This window comes from Corvus moneduloides, chromosome 5, assembly GCF_009650955.1.
Source record: "Corvus moneduloides isolate bCorMon1 chromosome 5, bCorMon1.pri, whole genome shotgun sequence".
NCBI lineage: Eukaryota > Metazoa > Chordata > Aves > Passeriformes > Corvidae > Corvus > Corvus moneduloides.
In genome coordinates, this window is record NC_045480.1 from 33,809,636 (window position 1) to 33,827,220 (window position 17,585).

Here is a 17,585-nt window from a genome sequence, read left to right on the forward strand (position 1 = left end):
TAAAGCAGCACCAAAAAGGAGCCCAGGTCTGCAGTGAGGAACGAAAGAACACAACACACCAACCAACCAAGTCCATGGCGAAAAAAAATAAGGAATTAACAAATCAGAGCAGATATGAACAAGAAGGGATAGGAAAATTAGGAAGACTTCAGAACAAGTTATGTGGAAAATAGCACCCCGCTATGAGGGCATTTCAAGTGAGCTTCCAGCATGAAGTATGCTGGGCTGCACCTCTTCTCTTGAGGGTTTATCCCTGTCCACACTGGTAAGAATGGATAACACAGTTAATGAAATGCAATCAGGGAGTTAAGCACAGCTCAGAAAGACACAATCAGCTTCCCCTTAGTGAAAAGTCACCCTGCCCAGTAAGACACCATTAAGGAGAAAATACAAAAGAAAATGGTACCCCAGAGGTGGGGGAAAGTGGTGTAAAGTGTTTGCTCTTCCTGCTGTGTGGTATCTGGAAACTACTTGGTTCAATATGAAGAAAATACAGAAGTTATTTTGATCTTTGTTATACAGATGGTGTTTTTGTATTAAATTAATGAATGCATGGCACATTAACATACTCAGTGTAAACCACATGCATGGAAGAGGTTTTAACTTCAAGATATATTGCTATTTTCTTCTCATTTTAAACACGTTTTAACAATTTTCACACAAATACAGGCCAGCTCCCTGTGCTACAAATAATTATACAATCTCTAAAACAGCCCCTTGTTCCAGCTACTTCGATTTGTCTTGGTTTTGATTTGTTTGGGGTTTTTTTTTCTTAAACAATGATTTAAAGAAATCAAACACAGACAAATCCTGCCAGAAAATGTTTTCATAATAGAGGCCAGTAATGCCTACACCAAATACATCTAAAACACGAGTCTGTCAGCAACGCCTCTCTCAGCTATGCCAGCCACCCTGAGAAACAGCATGCACAACACAAAGCAGCAACACAGTGTCCATGGATCACCATTAGATAAACTTGTAAATCCAGATACTGTACCATTATTACAGCACAGCAACACAAACTTCAACCTTCCTCTTCCTCACCCTCCATGTGCTTCAACCCTCCACCTTACCTCAGGAAGCCAGCTGAATCAGAGTTAAACCAGGATTTAGCTCAGAGGAGGGTTTTTTGGACTAAAAAGCCTTAGGGACAAAGCTTAGTTTGAACTGCCAATATAGTGGAGATAAGACTTTCAGGGCTGGACATAACTGGGATAGTGCACGCAGGAGAAAATGTAACATGCAAAAGCTCAGATGCTCTCTGCAAGCACCTGTTTTAAGCCACTGGAGCACCCCTATATCAAGCTCAATACATGTAAGGAAGACGGGGTAATACCTGTTTGGTTTGACAATGTCTCTGCATGTGGCTACTGTCAGTATTTTCTTAGTGTAGCTGATTAGGTTTTTCCTTGGTTAAAAATGCCAATATGGAGTTCCCAGGGAAAAGAATAATGTGAAACAGCTGACAACATATTTACGCCTAAGAGATTACTATTTGTTATAAAAACCATAAGAGATTGATGAACATGCATATGCTGGTAGACCAGTTTTCATAATAGAAATGGAAAAAAAAACCCTAATGACATTTCTAAACAAACATTTATGCCAGTAAATGTTCTACCACAGATATAACTGTATCAGCAGCAGAACTCAGTTAAAACAACAGCAGTCAAAATTATTTCCCTGAAATAACAGACGCTTCTAGCACTGTGAACAGGGCGCAGGGCTTGCCAATACACCTACATCTCTCCTGCAAATATTTTGGAAAAAGTAAGCCCATAACTTGTGTTCCTGTCACAGCCTTGGTCTACCACAAGTAAGAGAAGCTTGTGGGTTTTTTCCATTGTATTCTTAACATGTTTTGTGGAATAGTTCTAACCTTGTAACTTGTTAGAAGAAATGATCCACTGTTTCATTATGAAAATCTATCTGCAGTAGCCAGTGAGGAGGTTTTACAGGTTGAAAAGGTGCCAGAGTTTTAACATGTTCTTGGTATTTATCATCTCTAAGTTTGTAATCAAAACTCTGTTATTCCACATAGTAGCAAACACTTAATTTTGCAGTATTGATGTAAATGTACACAGGCTACTAAACCACAGATTCTTCAACAATTTTAAGATTGTTTTATGATATATTCAAGGATCCAGTGCCTATAATTCCACAAAGAGCTCTACAGCATGAAGAAAAATATTGTCTAGTCAAAATATTTCAGTTGACTAGTCTGACTTTCTGATTAGCTGATTTTTTATACCGATTCTTGCAGGAATTTTGGCATTACGCAAAGCCTTTTAGAAATGCTGAAAGAAAAACATAGTTCTGGTCCTTAGAGATCTACACATTTAAATTCTGTTCATTACTAATGAACATAAATTTATTACCCATTTTCCATTCGTATTATCAGAGATTATTTATTTTATTGGCTACAGATGAGTTTTAACATCTTAACATGTAAGATACAAGTTTTAACATCAGTCACAGACAAGTAGGAAAGCTACTGCTCAAATTACATTTAAATTTTAGTAGGAAATACAGGAGGTATGTTCCCTATGAGGCATATCCCATCATATTTGTATTTCTAAATCTCTTGGGATTAAACTGTTCAGTATTGTCTAAGGGATAGACAGACTACTGTTTTCGATGTATTTATTGTCATAAACATTGTACCTATTTGTGATTTGAAATGCAACCAGACTTGTGATCTATTGCTATCCAATAAAACTAGCTTGTAGTCAGTTGCCTAATAGTGTTCATAGTATTTTATTATTCACACAATACAATGCAAGTAACAACTTCAAACACCCTTTTCCCTCATGTGAATGAAGGAGTTTAAAATACTTCCATTACCTTGTTTCCTGAAAACCTGCTTTCTAAATCCTTTCTTCAAGAGTGTTTCATGACAGCAAAAAAAAACCCCACCCCACATTGTGTGCTTGTGATCAGTTACAAAGTGTGGAAGACAGAAGAGGATGCCTCTGAAGTACACTAACAAGCCTCTCAGTAAATGTTTTTTTCTCTCTTTCTCAAGGCTTTCATAGAATGAAAAGGATACCAGTTCTCAAACACTGACCATCTGAAAGGTACCTGCATTTGACATCACCATAACCCCTAAAATAAATAAATAAACATTTTGTTACCATATGATTTTAAGTGTTCCCAACCTGAGAAGGGCCAAGCAAGGTATCAGACACATTTGACACACATTAGACACCTGTTCCAGAGAACTCTACTCAAGCAAACAGCACGTCAAACTTTACAGATGCTCGTAATAAAGATATAAAAAATAAAAAAACCTGATTGCTAGTTTCAAATGCACTACCTCTTCAGGAACTGATTTGCTCTTGTGGGCATGTAAAGACCCGCTACTGCTGCAGCTGCCACATAGCAGGGAATTCGTCTACAGAAGCAATGTGTCTAGTCATAATCTCCTTCTGAAACATGAAGGTGCTTATTTCTGATTAAACTGCATTTATAATATTAAGTTATTATAGCATTCCTGTGCTGGATCTGTCATTTCCACTATGCACTCCGTTTCTCAGGCATTCATAACCTAGTGGTTTTAATTCATATCTGTCTGAAATTCGGTGCATTAGTCAGCTTGCATACAAATTTCCTCTGAAGAGGTGGGGGAAATTAAAAGCTTTGGATTTCTTCCTTGGAAGTCCAAGATATTTTGATAAATGTTGATAATATTTCAATTTATTAATAATATTTTATTTCAATAAGCCATGCCTTGGTCTAACAGCCTGGATTAGTGGTTTCCAATCCAAACTGTACCAGAACTGTGTTGGCCCTGTGCCTTCTTAGGTAGCTCTGTGCTGCTATCTGAAACTAGGGACACCGAGGTGTATCTTTGCAGACACGTGAATGCAATAGGGATGGCTCTCAAGGAGACAGCATACCTTGAAATTATCTTGAAATACTCTTGAAACAATTCTGGGAGGCAATAATCCCCATTTTGCAATAGGATCTAGAAACTCCAAAGATTCAGACTTCAGATCCCATCTGCGACTCCCAACAGGTTTTTTAATTTAATTCAGGGTGCACAGGGAGCTTTAGCTGCCACTTAATACACAAGTATTATGACAAGCCTTATTACATAGATCAAATAATTCGTAACACCCCCCCGAAGTATGAACACACATAACATGTTCTAATAATGTCTATTACTTTTTGTATCCAAAAGTGAGTTCATTAAGCTCACTGGAACTCTAGGTGTAGTCTGAATGACCCAAGAACTCCTATTTTATGAGGCTGTATGTAGATTTTGTTCAGGTTTGCTGTTAGTAGATACTCAATAGCAGATATTTAAGTATGGGTGTCTGAAGTTACAAGTAGCTAACAGTAACACCTTATCATTGTCATCTTTCTGGCATGACTCAGGAAAGTACAATAATAAAATATCAGAAAAATAAAGATATGCAATTGTCATACATATCATATATAAATGGATTTGATCCTCGTTTGGTTATATGACAGATGTGTAACTACACTGATACCATGAACACTGTACCATGTGTATATACCATCAACACTAAAAATTCTAAAATTTTCTTTACATTTTATTACAGATTAATCTTATGTTCTTCTTTGACAAGGTTATACTGTTTCCCTGCATTGGCACATCAACTTACACTGCATATAAAGGAAAGAAGTTTGATCATGTGGAAGAGCAAAGCAACTTAATAAAATCTGCTTTACTAACTACATCACAGATACTTGCAAAACTCAGGTATTTCAGAGAAAAGTGTACATTATTATTGTTAATTTGTGTATCTATATAAAAAACCCTACTGTTACATTTTCACAGATGATCAGACCAATAAGACAGCCCCTCTTCCACTAAGTACATGAAACTTTTACCACAAAAGTTTCTTTTGAAAACACCAGCCTATCTGGACAGAAGGCACGTTAACACAAATGCAAGTGCACACACATCTGCCTCAATGAAAAGACATGGTGCCACCTCATAGCATGACACTGTCACAGAAACAGTGAATTGCCTATTACCTGTTTGTCTGTGAAACATAAACAAATACTTTCTTTCTGCTTCATTTTAATCCTACTGAGGTGGAAAAGAGCTATCCAGAACTATGAAAGGCAAAGGCAGAAGGTCTTTCTCTAGAATACCAGTCAGCATTTGAATGAAAGGGAGAGCCACAGCCTACTGATTAACAGATCAGCTGGCAGAGTCCACTACTTTACAAAAATCTGGCTTCCATGCTTCAGTGCTAATCATTTTCTTTAAACAAGCAGCAGTGACTTTATAAAAGGAGATGTACTTCCATCCAAAAACATAAGCTACTAGGTCATTCCTACACCAGAGAGAGACATTTAGTGTGAGTTATAATTGACTTACAACAGAGTTGAGCGCATTTCTTTAGGCTCTTCATATGGGTAGCCAAAAGAGACTACTTACACGCTTTTCAAACAACTTAGAATCCGATTGCAGCAATACGAGTATCATGGTACAAAGGTTTATGACTTTTAGGACGTTGAGTGCATAAGGGAAGAACTTACTTCTATGAACTAAAAAGCTGTATTGCATACATTTACATCCCACAGAAAACACATCAAAACATGGCTTGTTACTTAGTCATCTCACTTGAATGAAGTGTGACCACTAACATGAGTTACAGTATTGTTACTTGTCTCAAAAAATGTGCACATGTATATGAAAATGAGGCAAAGCTCAACATTTTTCAAGCAGATTTCACTGATAAAGGAGCGACAAATCTGGCAAGAACAGGTACATGCAAGGTAGTCATGCATGCAGCCTCTCGACTAGGCTGAGTGCTGAATGGGAACTGACATTTCATATTCTTGCGTGGTTTTCTCTTACTTTTTTTTTAAAGCAATTAAAAAAAAAATCTCATTATCCTAAATTAAGAGCTATATGACAAGAAAACCTTGGAAGCAAAAGCATAATTTGAATGTTCCTAGCACAGGAAGTGAATCTGTGGAATCAAGAATTAGTAAAGTGGAGGTAACTACCATCTTTTAAGAAGAGAGTCTTCAGGTCTGTCAAGATCCCTTTTTAAAGGGTTCCCATCTGCCGTGGCCCGACAGGCCCATACAGAAATCACCAGAGAAGAAGAAAAAAGAAATACAGACCTAACTAGAATGGTAGTGTGAAAAATATTCAGAGACAGACATACAGGGTGAATTTCCTGTTAAGTTTGCCATGTTATGCTGTAAGTGTTAATGGCTTCTGTCAAACACAAATTTGTTTAGAGCCACAGGTATGTCCTTTGTTTTACTCTTTCCCTCTTACCCTTAACATGAGCCTCAGGCTCAATGCTTATATCTGCACTAACTCAACAGGAGCAGTCTAGTGCAAGCTTGAGGGCAAACACTGGCACAAAATCATCAATAACTTGTAATTGATAGCATTCTTCCTGCCTTAATTTTTTGGCTCTAACAACCAGTGCTCTCCCAGATAACAGCCACACAGTTCAAAGAAGGGTATGAACCACGGACTGCTCACAGGAGGTTGAATGAATGAGGTCCTCAGGCTGTTGGTGAAGCGCGTGTGCACATCAGTGATACTTGGACTGTTAACAGAAAATGGCCTTGGCTTGCTCCCTTTGCTAGTGATACAAAGACTATGCATGTGTCTCTCCTTCTCCACAATCTAATTTTGCTCTCTACAGTTAAAAAGAAAGGCACATGGCTGGTTTCTTCTTTCCCTTTCATTGCCCTCTTCCACCATGTTGCAGAATTTGGGAAACCCAAGAAAGGAGGGAACGCCTCATGGCTATAAGGTGCTAGCCTGCAGCATACCACTCTGAGCTGCAGGCAGCTCTCAGCAGGCAAGCAGAGCTGATGCTTTCCAATACTTCTCAAGTATTACTGCATTGCCAGGCTTCTGGATTTATCAACATCCATGGCCTGTTCCATTTCAACGCTCAGGTAGAATATTAAAGAGGTGCTGCATTACAGCCACAAACACAAGTGGAACATCAGCCAGCTGAGTGTAGGGGACTCCTTCCCTTGGCTAAAATTCAAACTATACACATGCATGCATATGCTGTTTCAGACTAACACAGCTCAGTCTACAAATTATGTTAATAAAGGTTTTAATTTCTATACAGACTATACAAAATAAACCTACGTTCATGGAATGATGGTAATTCAGTTTGTTATAGGACTCAGTACATTTTTGTATTTCTTAGTAAAGATCCCCATATACTCTATTGCATACTGACCACATTTGGCTCAAGAATACACATGGAAACTACACACACATAAAAAATACACACAAAAAGACAGGGGAAAAAATAAAACAAAGAACAGATTCTAGCACAAGCTCTGCTGAATACTGCAAAGCGAAACCAAACACTCAGAATGAACAATTTGTTACCCATTATTTTATGAGGCACAGTTGCACTACAGGAAACAAAAGCAGACAATATACAAGTGCAATGAAGAATGTTCAGCTATGCCTGGTGTCACCAAAATCACTGCAAGCAAAACCAATTGCCTCAAAGGCAAAAACATAACTTTGTCTGATGTAGGCTTTTATTTTTATTCCTCTTTTTTCACCTCAAGTAACTGGTTCTGCTGCCATGGCTCTAATCAGCAGTAAATTAGGATTAGGTAGAAAAGACTAGGATGAGGGGGTAATGTAAAAGCTGGAGGGCAGAAACGAGAAAAGAGAATTGATAAATAACACACAGGTCTCTTTTGTGAAAAGCTTGCAGAACTGCTGAGGAATAACTCAAAATACTATCCAAATGCCACTGATAGAAAAATCACCAGGGGAGAAGGGTTTGCATCCAGAGAGGAACCCACTGACTGAAAAGTCTGTTTAAGATTCCTTGACCTCAGGGGAAAGAGGATGGTAAACACCGGGTTCTCACACAAATGAGAAGTAGCAGGGTTTGCAGAGTAAGACTGTCTGAAATTCTCTGAAGATACCCATTTAATGTTATGAACCTTACTCTACCCTTTGGAGAAAGCACAGCTGCTGAAAAGAAACTCTCCTGGAAAGAAAATACATGCTCAGCTCCATAAACCAAAGTTGTCAATGGAGGGGCAAAAGAAAAGGAAGACAGGGCTGGAAAAGTTCTTTGAGGTACTTCCAGTCTACAAAAAAGACTTCAATATTGTCAGTGCTTTCAGCACACTTGTCAAGGGACAGTGAGATCCTCTTCAGCTCAAGATCCATCAGCTTACTGCTTGTCTCTTGCTTGGTAGGAGAGATCCTAAGATTCAGTATCATTACAAGACAATGGATAGGCCTATCTGTGTGGCAGCCTTCCTGAAGTCATCTGATGAAAAAGACAGTTTGACAGAATTACATTTTCAAACTCTATGTGTCTGCCTTCAAAAAGTTTGTCTTCTGGTTGGGCATATGGAAACATACACATACAGATAATCCTCCTGCTTTATGGCAGAACATGATTGACAAGTAAAAGCAGAGAGCTGAGGAGGAAGCAAGAATAATTAAACAGAAAGAAAAATGTAAGAAAATTCTTTAGGCAAAAGGCACTTCTATCATATAGGCAAGTAGGTCAATAGCCAAGTCTGTCAGGAACATGGGGAACTTGGCATGAGTGAAAGGGGACATTCTCTCTCCATCTGGACAATGATGCTTCACGTTGAGTACGCACTCTGACTCTACAACCCTGCGCTAAAGACCACACCAAAACACTGCTGGCAACTGGCAACTTTAAAATCTTAACTGCCTGAAGTAACATGTCCCAGAAAAATACCACAAATGCGAGGGCAACGTGCTTTCTTACTGCTGTGGAACTGGTGAGGAGACAACTATGAAACGCTTTCCAGCTTCAAAGACCGAGGTGATGACGGGAAGAAGAACCCTGCTCTCTTCTTAGGAGATCACCTATGTGTTGAAGAAAAGGAGCTCATAGGTTGCAAAGTGGAAGTTAAAATCATCTCCCTTCAAAATGGCAACATATAATCAAAGCTTAGGAACAAAATGTGTAACAGCCACTCAACACACTACAAAACAAGTAATACTTGTTCGTCAAAAAATGGAACATCTGTGAACTGTGCTGAGATATTTTTCATCACCTCCAGGATGTTAGTGTTACAAAATGCCTCTTGATATGCAGCTCATTTTTTTGGTCCTTAACTCACGTTACTGCATCTAGATACATCATCTGAGTCCACAAGGTCTTTAAAAATGTTACAGGTGGTCCTTCCATGTGACTATGCTACATAGTTTTCTTCTTTCTTTCCATCTTTCTTATAAATCATTCCCTCTAGTCTCCAATAATTTTTAATACTCGGCTGTGAGTCTCAGTCAATTAACCTATACCTTCAGGTGGTCAAATTTGGATCCAGTTTTCCTGTTACTGTCTTTCCTTGTATTTTGTGCATTTGTTTTGAAATTCACTTAACAATTATGCCAGTGCCTAGACAGGGAGCACTATAAAAGGGAAAAAAATAGCACTAAGCTATTTCAAAAGCCAAAAATTGAAAATTACCCTGTTTATTTGAAATCAATGTAGTTTTACACAAATGAAAGAAATCTTTCTTGAATGAGAAAAGATAGGTAAAAAGGAAGGGGGAAGATGGACAGTTGAGAGTATTTGATTAAATACTTATATTAGTATGCAATAGCTAGAATTATACTTTTAAGCTTTTAAGACATAAATACTGACTACCATTACAAAACACAAGTAAGATAGAAATTTAACCATTAATTATCTATTTTCTAAATGATTTGTTTCCAGCTTAGTCACAGGCCTCCCAGGGTTCGAGTATCTTTAAAAAAACATAAAAAACACACACATTTAAACAAATAACATCCATGCTGCTAAGGCTGGAAGTTGGCTTGTCTGTCCTCATAGTAACTTAAAAACCAGTTTTAAAAGCAGTAATGAATTAAAACAAATGATTATCAATGAAATCCTTAAAGACAGGTATATAATAATTAACATAAAGGTCACCTTAATAGTCAATTTAGAGATATTTCTAGATCTCCCAAGCCAAAGGATAAACTCTTCAGTACTAAAATTTGCCATTATTAGAACAGTTCATTTCATTGTTCAGCCTCTAACTCGTTATCTGTAATTAAGAAAAATCAGATTTCAAAGCAACAAGAGAAGACTGTGATACAGCTATTTGAAGCACACTCTGGCAGGGATAATGCCAGCAGAGAGGTGGCTGTCATAAAATAGCCAAATGGCTTTTTCCACCTCCATCAAGGTCACTTTACTGATGATGTGCTCAATAAGATGATAATGCATTTAACCACTTTCCTTGCATCTGACTTCGACCTTACTGCAAATCCAAATGGCCTTGTTTAACTACCCTGGCCTTTCAACATTTCCCTGAACAAAGATAATTAAGGAGATATACTGCCCCCTACTATCACAGGAATTGAAAGACAAATAAACTTTTAAGAGCACAGCCAGGTGTCTATTGCATTAATGTACAATGTTTAAGCAGGGGGTAAAATGAAATAATGGTTAAATAATTATAAAAGGTTAACAAAGTTAACTTTGCTACGTAAGGCAATTCTGTTCTATTTAAAAGAAAGAACATGAGAGGCTTTCCAGGCTACTCTTTACAACTCCCTGGACAACAGTCCTTTCTTTAATGCAGTTTCTGACTTAGGAGAAAAAATGTCCTGCAAAAAGTTAACAACTCTGAAATTTCTGCAGATTTGAAATTGGTTATATTTCATACAAAGGTATAATAATGTTTTATGAAAAAGCAGGTCTATATGATTAAACCAAAAGCTGCTCTAAAAAACCATTTTCATTCTTTTTTTTTCCTTTGTGTGTGGTCAGCAACTATACTGGAGGTGAAAATTAAAGCAGTTTAAAAATTAGTTTGGCAGTTCTGACAATTTGGAAGCTTAAGGTAGTGCTTTTTTATGATTTATACAATTATGAAAACCAACCAAATAATATCTTTATATAAATAGCGGTTGCCCTTTTTTTTTTTTAAGTTTTGACTAAAATTTACTCTTGCATTTCAAATAGCTCTCCAGGACACTAATTCTTCTTGATACCAAGAAAAAAAAAACCCCATGTCAATAGCTCTTGGACTAATAACAACTGAAACAGAAAAAGAAGAATAAAATACCTGGTAAAGCAGTTGGATGTTAGTTATGCAGAGATGCAAGAGATCTTATTTTAGATTAATTTTTTTTTCTTCTAAATCTGTTTTTCTTTTAATCACCTCAGAAATATTGCTGTATAGGTCTGAATCCCCTTCAAAAGTGAGAAAGCAGCAAAACAGCAAGTTTTATCAGAAAGATAAAAACTCATAACTCACTGTTGATGTGATCCTAGATATGTTAGCTCATTGCTACTGCAAAAATTGCTCTTCCTTTGCCACAGAAAATAAAGTACACAGAAACCCTGTCACATGTATTTAATCAGTTTTATCATAATGCAGTTCTTCAGAAATTACAGCAAGTCCACCTCTGCCATTTTGTCAGGCCACCATTACTTTGAGTTGTAGATGTAGTTTTTTCAGAAAAAACTACATCTACAAAACATTTTTCTGTTGCAAATTTCAACATGTTCAGGTATTTGGCTTAATCTTTTGCTGTAACACTTCTTAATGCAGAGTCAACTCCTGAATTCTGAATACACCAGAAGTTAAACCTCCTGTAAAGGTACCTTCATGTATTAAATACAAAAATAAGTGATTACAGTATCAAAACCAAGAAGTTTGGAATGATTCATATACCAAAGCTATGCAAAGTCCTTTCTGCTGTATATAACAAGCCATAAATAAGTCTTTCGTTCTGAGCTAGAATGATATACTGTTTCCAGATACTAGAACTCTACATTTTTCTTACATCTAAAGGACTTGCTTCAAAAACAATCTACTTTATAGCAGTTTACAAAAAACAGTTATCTCATTTCAAGTTTGGATAAATGGTGGCCTTAGTCAATCTCAAAAGATGACTACACACTTTGTTGTTACCTTGAGTGAGTCCTGAAGTTTTCGTGTATAATTGCACTTTGAATTCCTCAATCTTAGACAAAGAAGATGCATGACTATTTTCTACTCATTCAGAGTATTTCAGCCACCTACCTATTCTGTTCAGAGTTTCTAACATGGGTGACGTTTTTTAAAGGAACACAAGTGCCATTTTTTCCACTTGTTCCTACCATTTAAAAAGGTTAACTTAGCTGGAAAACTACAGAAACATTTTTTTTAGTACAGTTGCTTTATTTCATCCTGATTTCTTGTTTTGTATAAAAATCTTCAAACCTGAAAGATATATACATCTTCAAACCATTAGTGAGGTCACCAGCTCACAGCATCATCCTCCATACATCACTGAATATACAAAAGCCCTCTTGCTGTTCTGAAAAGCATAAATCTCTAACTGCCTCTGGAGAAAGTCCTTCAAACCCACACAGAACGACGCCTATAGAAGTATTTAGAATGAATGTAACCAGCAATAAGATCTTTGAACACATGCAGAAAGGATAGGAAAGCTAATGTCTTTTCTTGTTTTGGACAACAATACAGGGTAGTCCTATTTTCTGATACCATCGCTCACATGTCTATGTTGTACAAAGTGCATATATTACGACCTTATATTTTTCCTTATTTAGTTCACCAAGTGAATTGGGAAGCAATACAAGTTATAGGAAGAAAAGTTATAGTGTCTGATCTCACAATTGCTTATCAGACCATTTTGGTAATTTGAGAAGTCATGTTAAATCTTCACAGATGCACATTAGAAATGAAAGACTACAGCACAAGACAAATTCCTTAAGCTGGGTCCCTTTGCATCAGACACTGATATGTACAGATATTTCTGTATCTTCCCAGCCAAAGGATAAACTCTTCAGTACTAAAATTTGCCATTATTAGAAAAGATAATTTCAATGTTCAGCCTCTAACTTGCTATCTGTAGCTTAAAAAATCAGACTTCAAAGCTGAGGGGTGTATGGCAGCATTCTTATTGTGGACCTTTAGAATGTACACACATCTGAAATGACATTTTATATTTTTTTTATTGCATCAATTATCAATTTTTCTAGACAGAAACTGCTTTTCTTCAAATGGAAAAAAATATACCCCATACTGCATGGAACTTGTAACTTCTTGTGTTCTCAATTCTGCTACAGAAAGGTCAGAAAGTAAAAACGACAAGCCAAAGCCATCTAAACATTAAATGTTTTTTAAAGGTACTAGTGCTGTAGGTCTCTTGCTAAATTGTAACACACCCTTTTATAACTCCTTGACAGAAAAAAAATTCTTATACTGTGAAATATGAGGCCACTCTCCACACAGGATTGCAGAGCGATTAATCAAAAAACTTTGTAACATCTCATTTGTAGTTACTGGACTGCGTGACAGTTTTGAACCCCAATCTGATGGATGAAAAAAATGGTAAACTAGATTTCTTTCTGTTCTTGTTTGAGCACTTTCCCCTTCTTGGGTTTTACACAAATACTTCCACCTGAACTTACTGAGGATACATTAGAAGATTTACCTTTTGAAAGACGGAAAAGTGTACTACACCAGTTGTGTGCTAGAAGTTCATGGGAGTAAACCCAGCCTATTTAGTGCCATTATGCAAATTACACATTCTTATCTTAATGATAGGCTATACTTAACATCAGGCAATTAGATCCTTGTGTCTTATTAAGAAATTAACACGCTTTTCAATGGATAGGGGACTCTTGCCATCTTCAGTAACTTTTCTACACATTTTCAGTGAATTTACTCTGTGGATGAGAGATCTTAGGGGAGAGAAGGTACTTCCCTTCCTCTCCCTCCATTGTTCTCTACCTTTAAAGCTGCTAACAAACAGCTCCAGAGCAGCTCAGTCTTTGTCTGGAAGTTTGGTAGTTCACATCCTAAGTTTCTTTCCCCATTGCTAAAATATTAGAAGGCAAGGGTTTTGAAAGCTTTCCACAGGATCAGCCAGAAAATAGACACAAAGTTAACAAAGGGCAGCTATCACTACAAAGTGTCAGGTTTGTTTACTGGAGCAGATCAGTATTTCCTCAAATCTTCAAAGTTCAGATTGTTTTGTTTAATAAACTGTTAAAAACCCCCCCCAAAACAACGCCAAATGGGCTAATTAAGGTGGAAATAAGTGACGATAGTTTAAAATAAAACACTCCACAGACAGATGGGTAGTTCAAATTCAGATTCACATGGATGAACAAGAAAACTAAAATGTAGTGTGCACAAAAGCTGCAATGGTATGTTCATGCACTGGAATACAGACATTATAAGTAAATTTAATTGCTGACATACCTTTCTCAGTTTTTTTTTCCCCCAATCCTTCCTTAAAGTCTACTCTAGCAATTAACAGAGGTCTCCGGATGGCTCACTGAAATATTTAAAGCTGAAGAACAAAAGGTTTATTTTAAAAATGAAAACCTTGGCTTCTACAACTCCAGACATGATTCTGCTTTCAATTACTGAAAGTATTTCCACTTCAGTGAAAAAGGATCAAATTTTCAACTACACCATCTTTAGGCAATGAATTTGGTTACATTAAGCTTTAAGAATCAGAATGACTTTGTGACACAGCTGTATATTCCATGCGTATCATGTATTAGGTATACAAAAAAGAAGGAGCTGGCACTTTAAATGAGAAGCAGACAGAAATGTGTCTGCTCGCAGCAGCACTGTACTTCCATACCAAAGCTCTGCTTTAGGGCTGGTTTTTTTCAGGTGCCCACATAAATGTCAAAGATTACACTAAGCTTAAATGAAGGATTTTACACTTCTTTAGAAATGAATCTGGGCTGATTTCCCACCCAATACTTTTATTTGCATAATTTGCACTATTGTAAAGTTACGTTTTTCTTTCTAGACTTTTGAACGAGCACAATCTCTTCCACATTCCACCCAGTGCAGCAGGAATCGCAGCCCCCAGGAAGCACGATAATCAGAAGCACTTTATACTTCTCCCATTACCCGAGCGTAACAGAGTCGGGCGATGGAGCTCGAAGGCTTCGCTCCGCAGCGAGATGCGATACCTCAAATGCAAATTATGCAAAAACTTCTCATTTCTTACATCGCCGATTTCGCGAATCTCTCCTACCGCATCCCAGCCAGACACCGGGTCGGGCTCTTTCAGCAGCACGGCCAGACACAGGACGCGAGCGGTTACCTCCCGGCTTAGGCACACTCGGCTGGCAGGGCGGGCAGTACGGGCCGCCCGCGGCTTCTCGCAGCGCTGCCCGAGCCGCGGAATGAGGCGGCGGCGGCGCCGCCCCCGGCCCGCGCCCCGCCCGCGCCCCGCCCCGCGCCCACCGCTCCGCCGCCAGCCCCGGCTGCGCCCAGCGCCGCTCGCCCCGGCCCGGCCGCGCCGCAGCCCGCGGCGGCAGCTCCGCGCCGTCCCGGCGAGCGGCGGGGGCCGAGCCCGGCTCCACCGAACCCTCTCGGGCCCGCGGCGGCGGCTTCGCGGAGCGGCCACAAGCGCGTACGGCCCGGAGCTCCGGGGAAGGGCAGAAGGAGCCTTCCCGGAGAGCGCGGAGCCGCTGCCGCCGCGCTCTTCGTACGGCCCGCGGGCATCCACCGCAAAGCGGGGATTTCCCGAGACACAGAATAACTCCCTGCCGCGCAAGGTAGTTGATATATCAGCGTAGAGTACCTGCCTGCTCCCTCCCGCGCAAGCCGCCGCAGCCGGGAGGCACTGACGGCAAGCAGCTCCGGTCGGGCTTTGCGGAAGGCGGGCTCGCGTCTGGCCGCGGCCGGTGCCCGAGGAGGAGCGCCGCTGAGCAGACGGGCCGGGCCGGGACCAGAGCGCAGCTGTGAGCGCGCAGATGTGACACCGGCCCCCTCATCACGCACCACCTGGGCTTTAATTGAAACAGAAACACCTCCCCCTCCATTCACCACCGTAGGAGACGGTTCTGCTTCGTGTCTATAGAGGCAGGAATATAATACACTCTGCTTAATTCAAAACATTTGGAAATCTGTGATCAAGTTCTCTGCTCATGAAGCCTTTGGAGTTGCAGCTTGATCCGACTGGATGCATCACAGCTGTCAGATAAAGCTATCAAATAATAGATACAAAATACAGCATTCACATGACTCACCATTAATTTCTGAAATACTGTAGAGAGAGCAGGAAGAACTAGATACCTACAAAATACGCAGATACTGATGTACTCATTTGAAACAGAAAAGCCTATTTTTGGCTGGCAATCAAACTGAAGTTAGTGCCTCTGTCTTTAGTAAAAGAACCAGATTTTTAAATTTTTTTTTTTTTTTTTTTCAATTACTCCCTTTTGGGACATGGAACTCTTAAAATGTCGGTGGGAATGATATCTCCAACTTCATTCTTAACATCGCTACACAAAGACCCTTCTGAGCTGGCTTAGAAAATACAGTGATATGTAGGAATTTTTAAAAACTTCTATTATGGTTTTCTTTTCACCTTGGACCTTTGCTAATAACAACTAATTTAACTCTCTCTCACCCTATTACAAGATCTATTGCTGACACAGGCCAAGTCATCACAGCAGCTGCCCAGAAGCCACATTTTGCCAAAAATCAGATCAAGATATTGTTAATGATTATACAATACTTCCAGGGAAAATAATCCCATTCCAGAATATGTTTTTGACACTGTTATGTAGAAGGTTGCAATAAAAATACATATTTCAGATGTACTATTCATAAGAAATAATAAAAAAGCTCACACAATTAGTGCTCATTTGCAACTTCCTAGAGAAACAAAGACTATACAGATTGAAATAGTAGAATTCTGTGAAATGGGGGACAATAATGGTCTGAGTAGCCAGGTCCTGATGAGGGCAGTCATGGCTGGCAGTGGGGAAAAATCCTGAAAAAATTCCAAAGTAATAGCACTAATTACTACATCTTGACCTGAAGCTCTTCAAGTCAGATATGCAACAGACTACGTGTGCTTTGACTTAGCACAAGGGAGAAACTTTAATATAGTCACCACTGACAAACTGCTCGGGTTTAGGGGCAATTTCATAAAATTCGGAAGCTTTTTGCACTTCAGATTCTGGACAGACTCCTATCAGTGAAAGCTACAAGACCAGCCAAGAAAGAGCTGGGAGATGAAGTCATGAACTAATATAGTCGGTTTAAGGAAGTAAATTTCTAGCAATTCCACAGCTACATTCATATTCTCAGCATCTCAGCATTCACGAGGTCTAGTTGCAATAAATGGGGTATTAGATCACAGAAATACGATTTTCCAAACTGCTTGAATGGAGTACCTATAGATAAGCACTTTCTGCCATTGAAAAATCTACTAAGTAATTAGTTAATTCAGGAATATATCCTTACAGATCTTAGAAGGAGGAGGAAGGGGAACTGGATGCTTGGTGTCAGCTTGTGCAGAGCTTTAGAGCACATTTGAATTTCTGCCCTTAGATAACGCCTGTAATTGCACCCCCTTTACAGAAGACTGCCATGGACCTGTGAAGGAAGCAGGATATTGGGTCCTCCAAGAGCCAGATGCTGTGGAAGGAAAGACATATTTAGATAATCCCTATTTTCAAAAGAAAACAATCCACACCTATATGTTATGTGCCATTTTTCTACAAATATGTATCAGTGTACATTCAGTGAATGAAGACTGCACCCTATCAAAAAATAGGACCTGGATGTCACTGCAGTGCATCCACTTCTCTCCA

At 38.9% G+C, this 17,585-nt stretch overlaps 1 protein-coding gene across 29 annotated transcripts in view; it reads right to left on the minus strand.

The window, feature by feature from the left end:
* Window positions 1-17,585, minus strand: part of TENM3 (teneurin transmembrane protein 3) — a 1,330,479-nt gene that overhangs the window by 229,763 nt on the left and 1,083,131 nt on the right. Inside the window, exons 1-2 of one of the 29 annotated variants that reach the window (XM_032108379.1) lie at window positions 15,011-15,150; window positions 14,215-14,305 (exon numbers count right to left, since the gene is read on the minus strand). The exons of 26 other annotated variants lie outside the window; for them this stretch is intronic. Coding sequence is in view for 1 of the 3 variants with exons in the window: in XM_032108370.1 (XP_031964261.1) it covers window positions 15,563-15,755 (193 nt within the window). In the remaining 2 variants the exon portion in view is untranslated. Of the gene's footprint in view, window positions 1-14,214; window positions 14,306-14,983; window positions 15,151-15,562; window positions 15,771-17,585 lie in introns of those variants that run through there. 2 more of the 29 variants (XM_032108378.1, XM_032108370.1) reach the window with 2 other exon arrangements.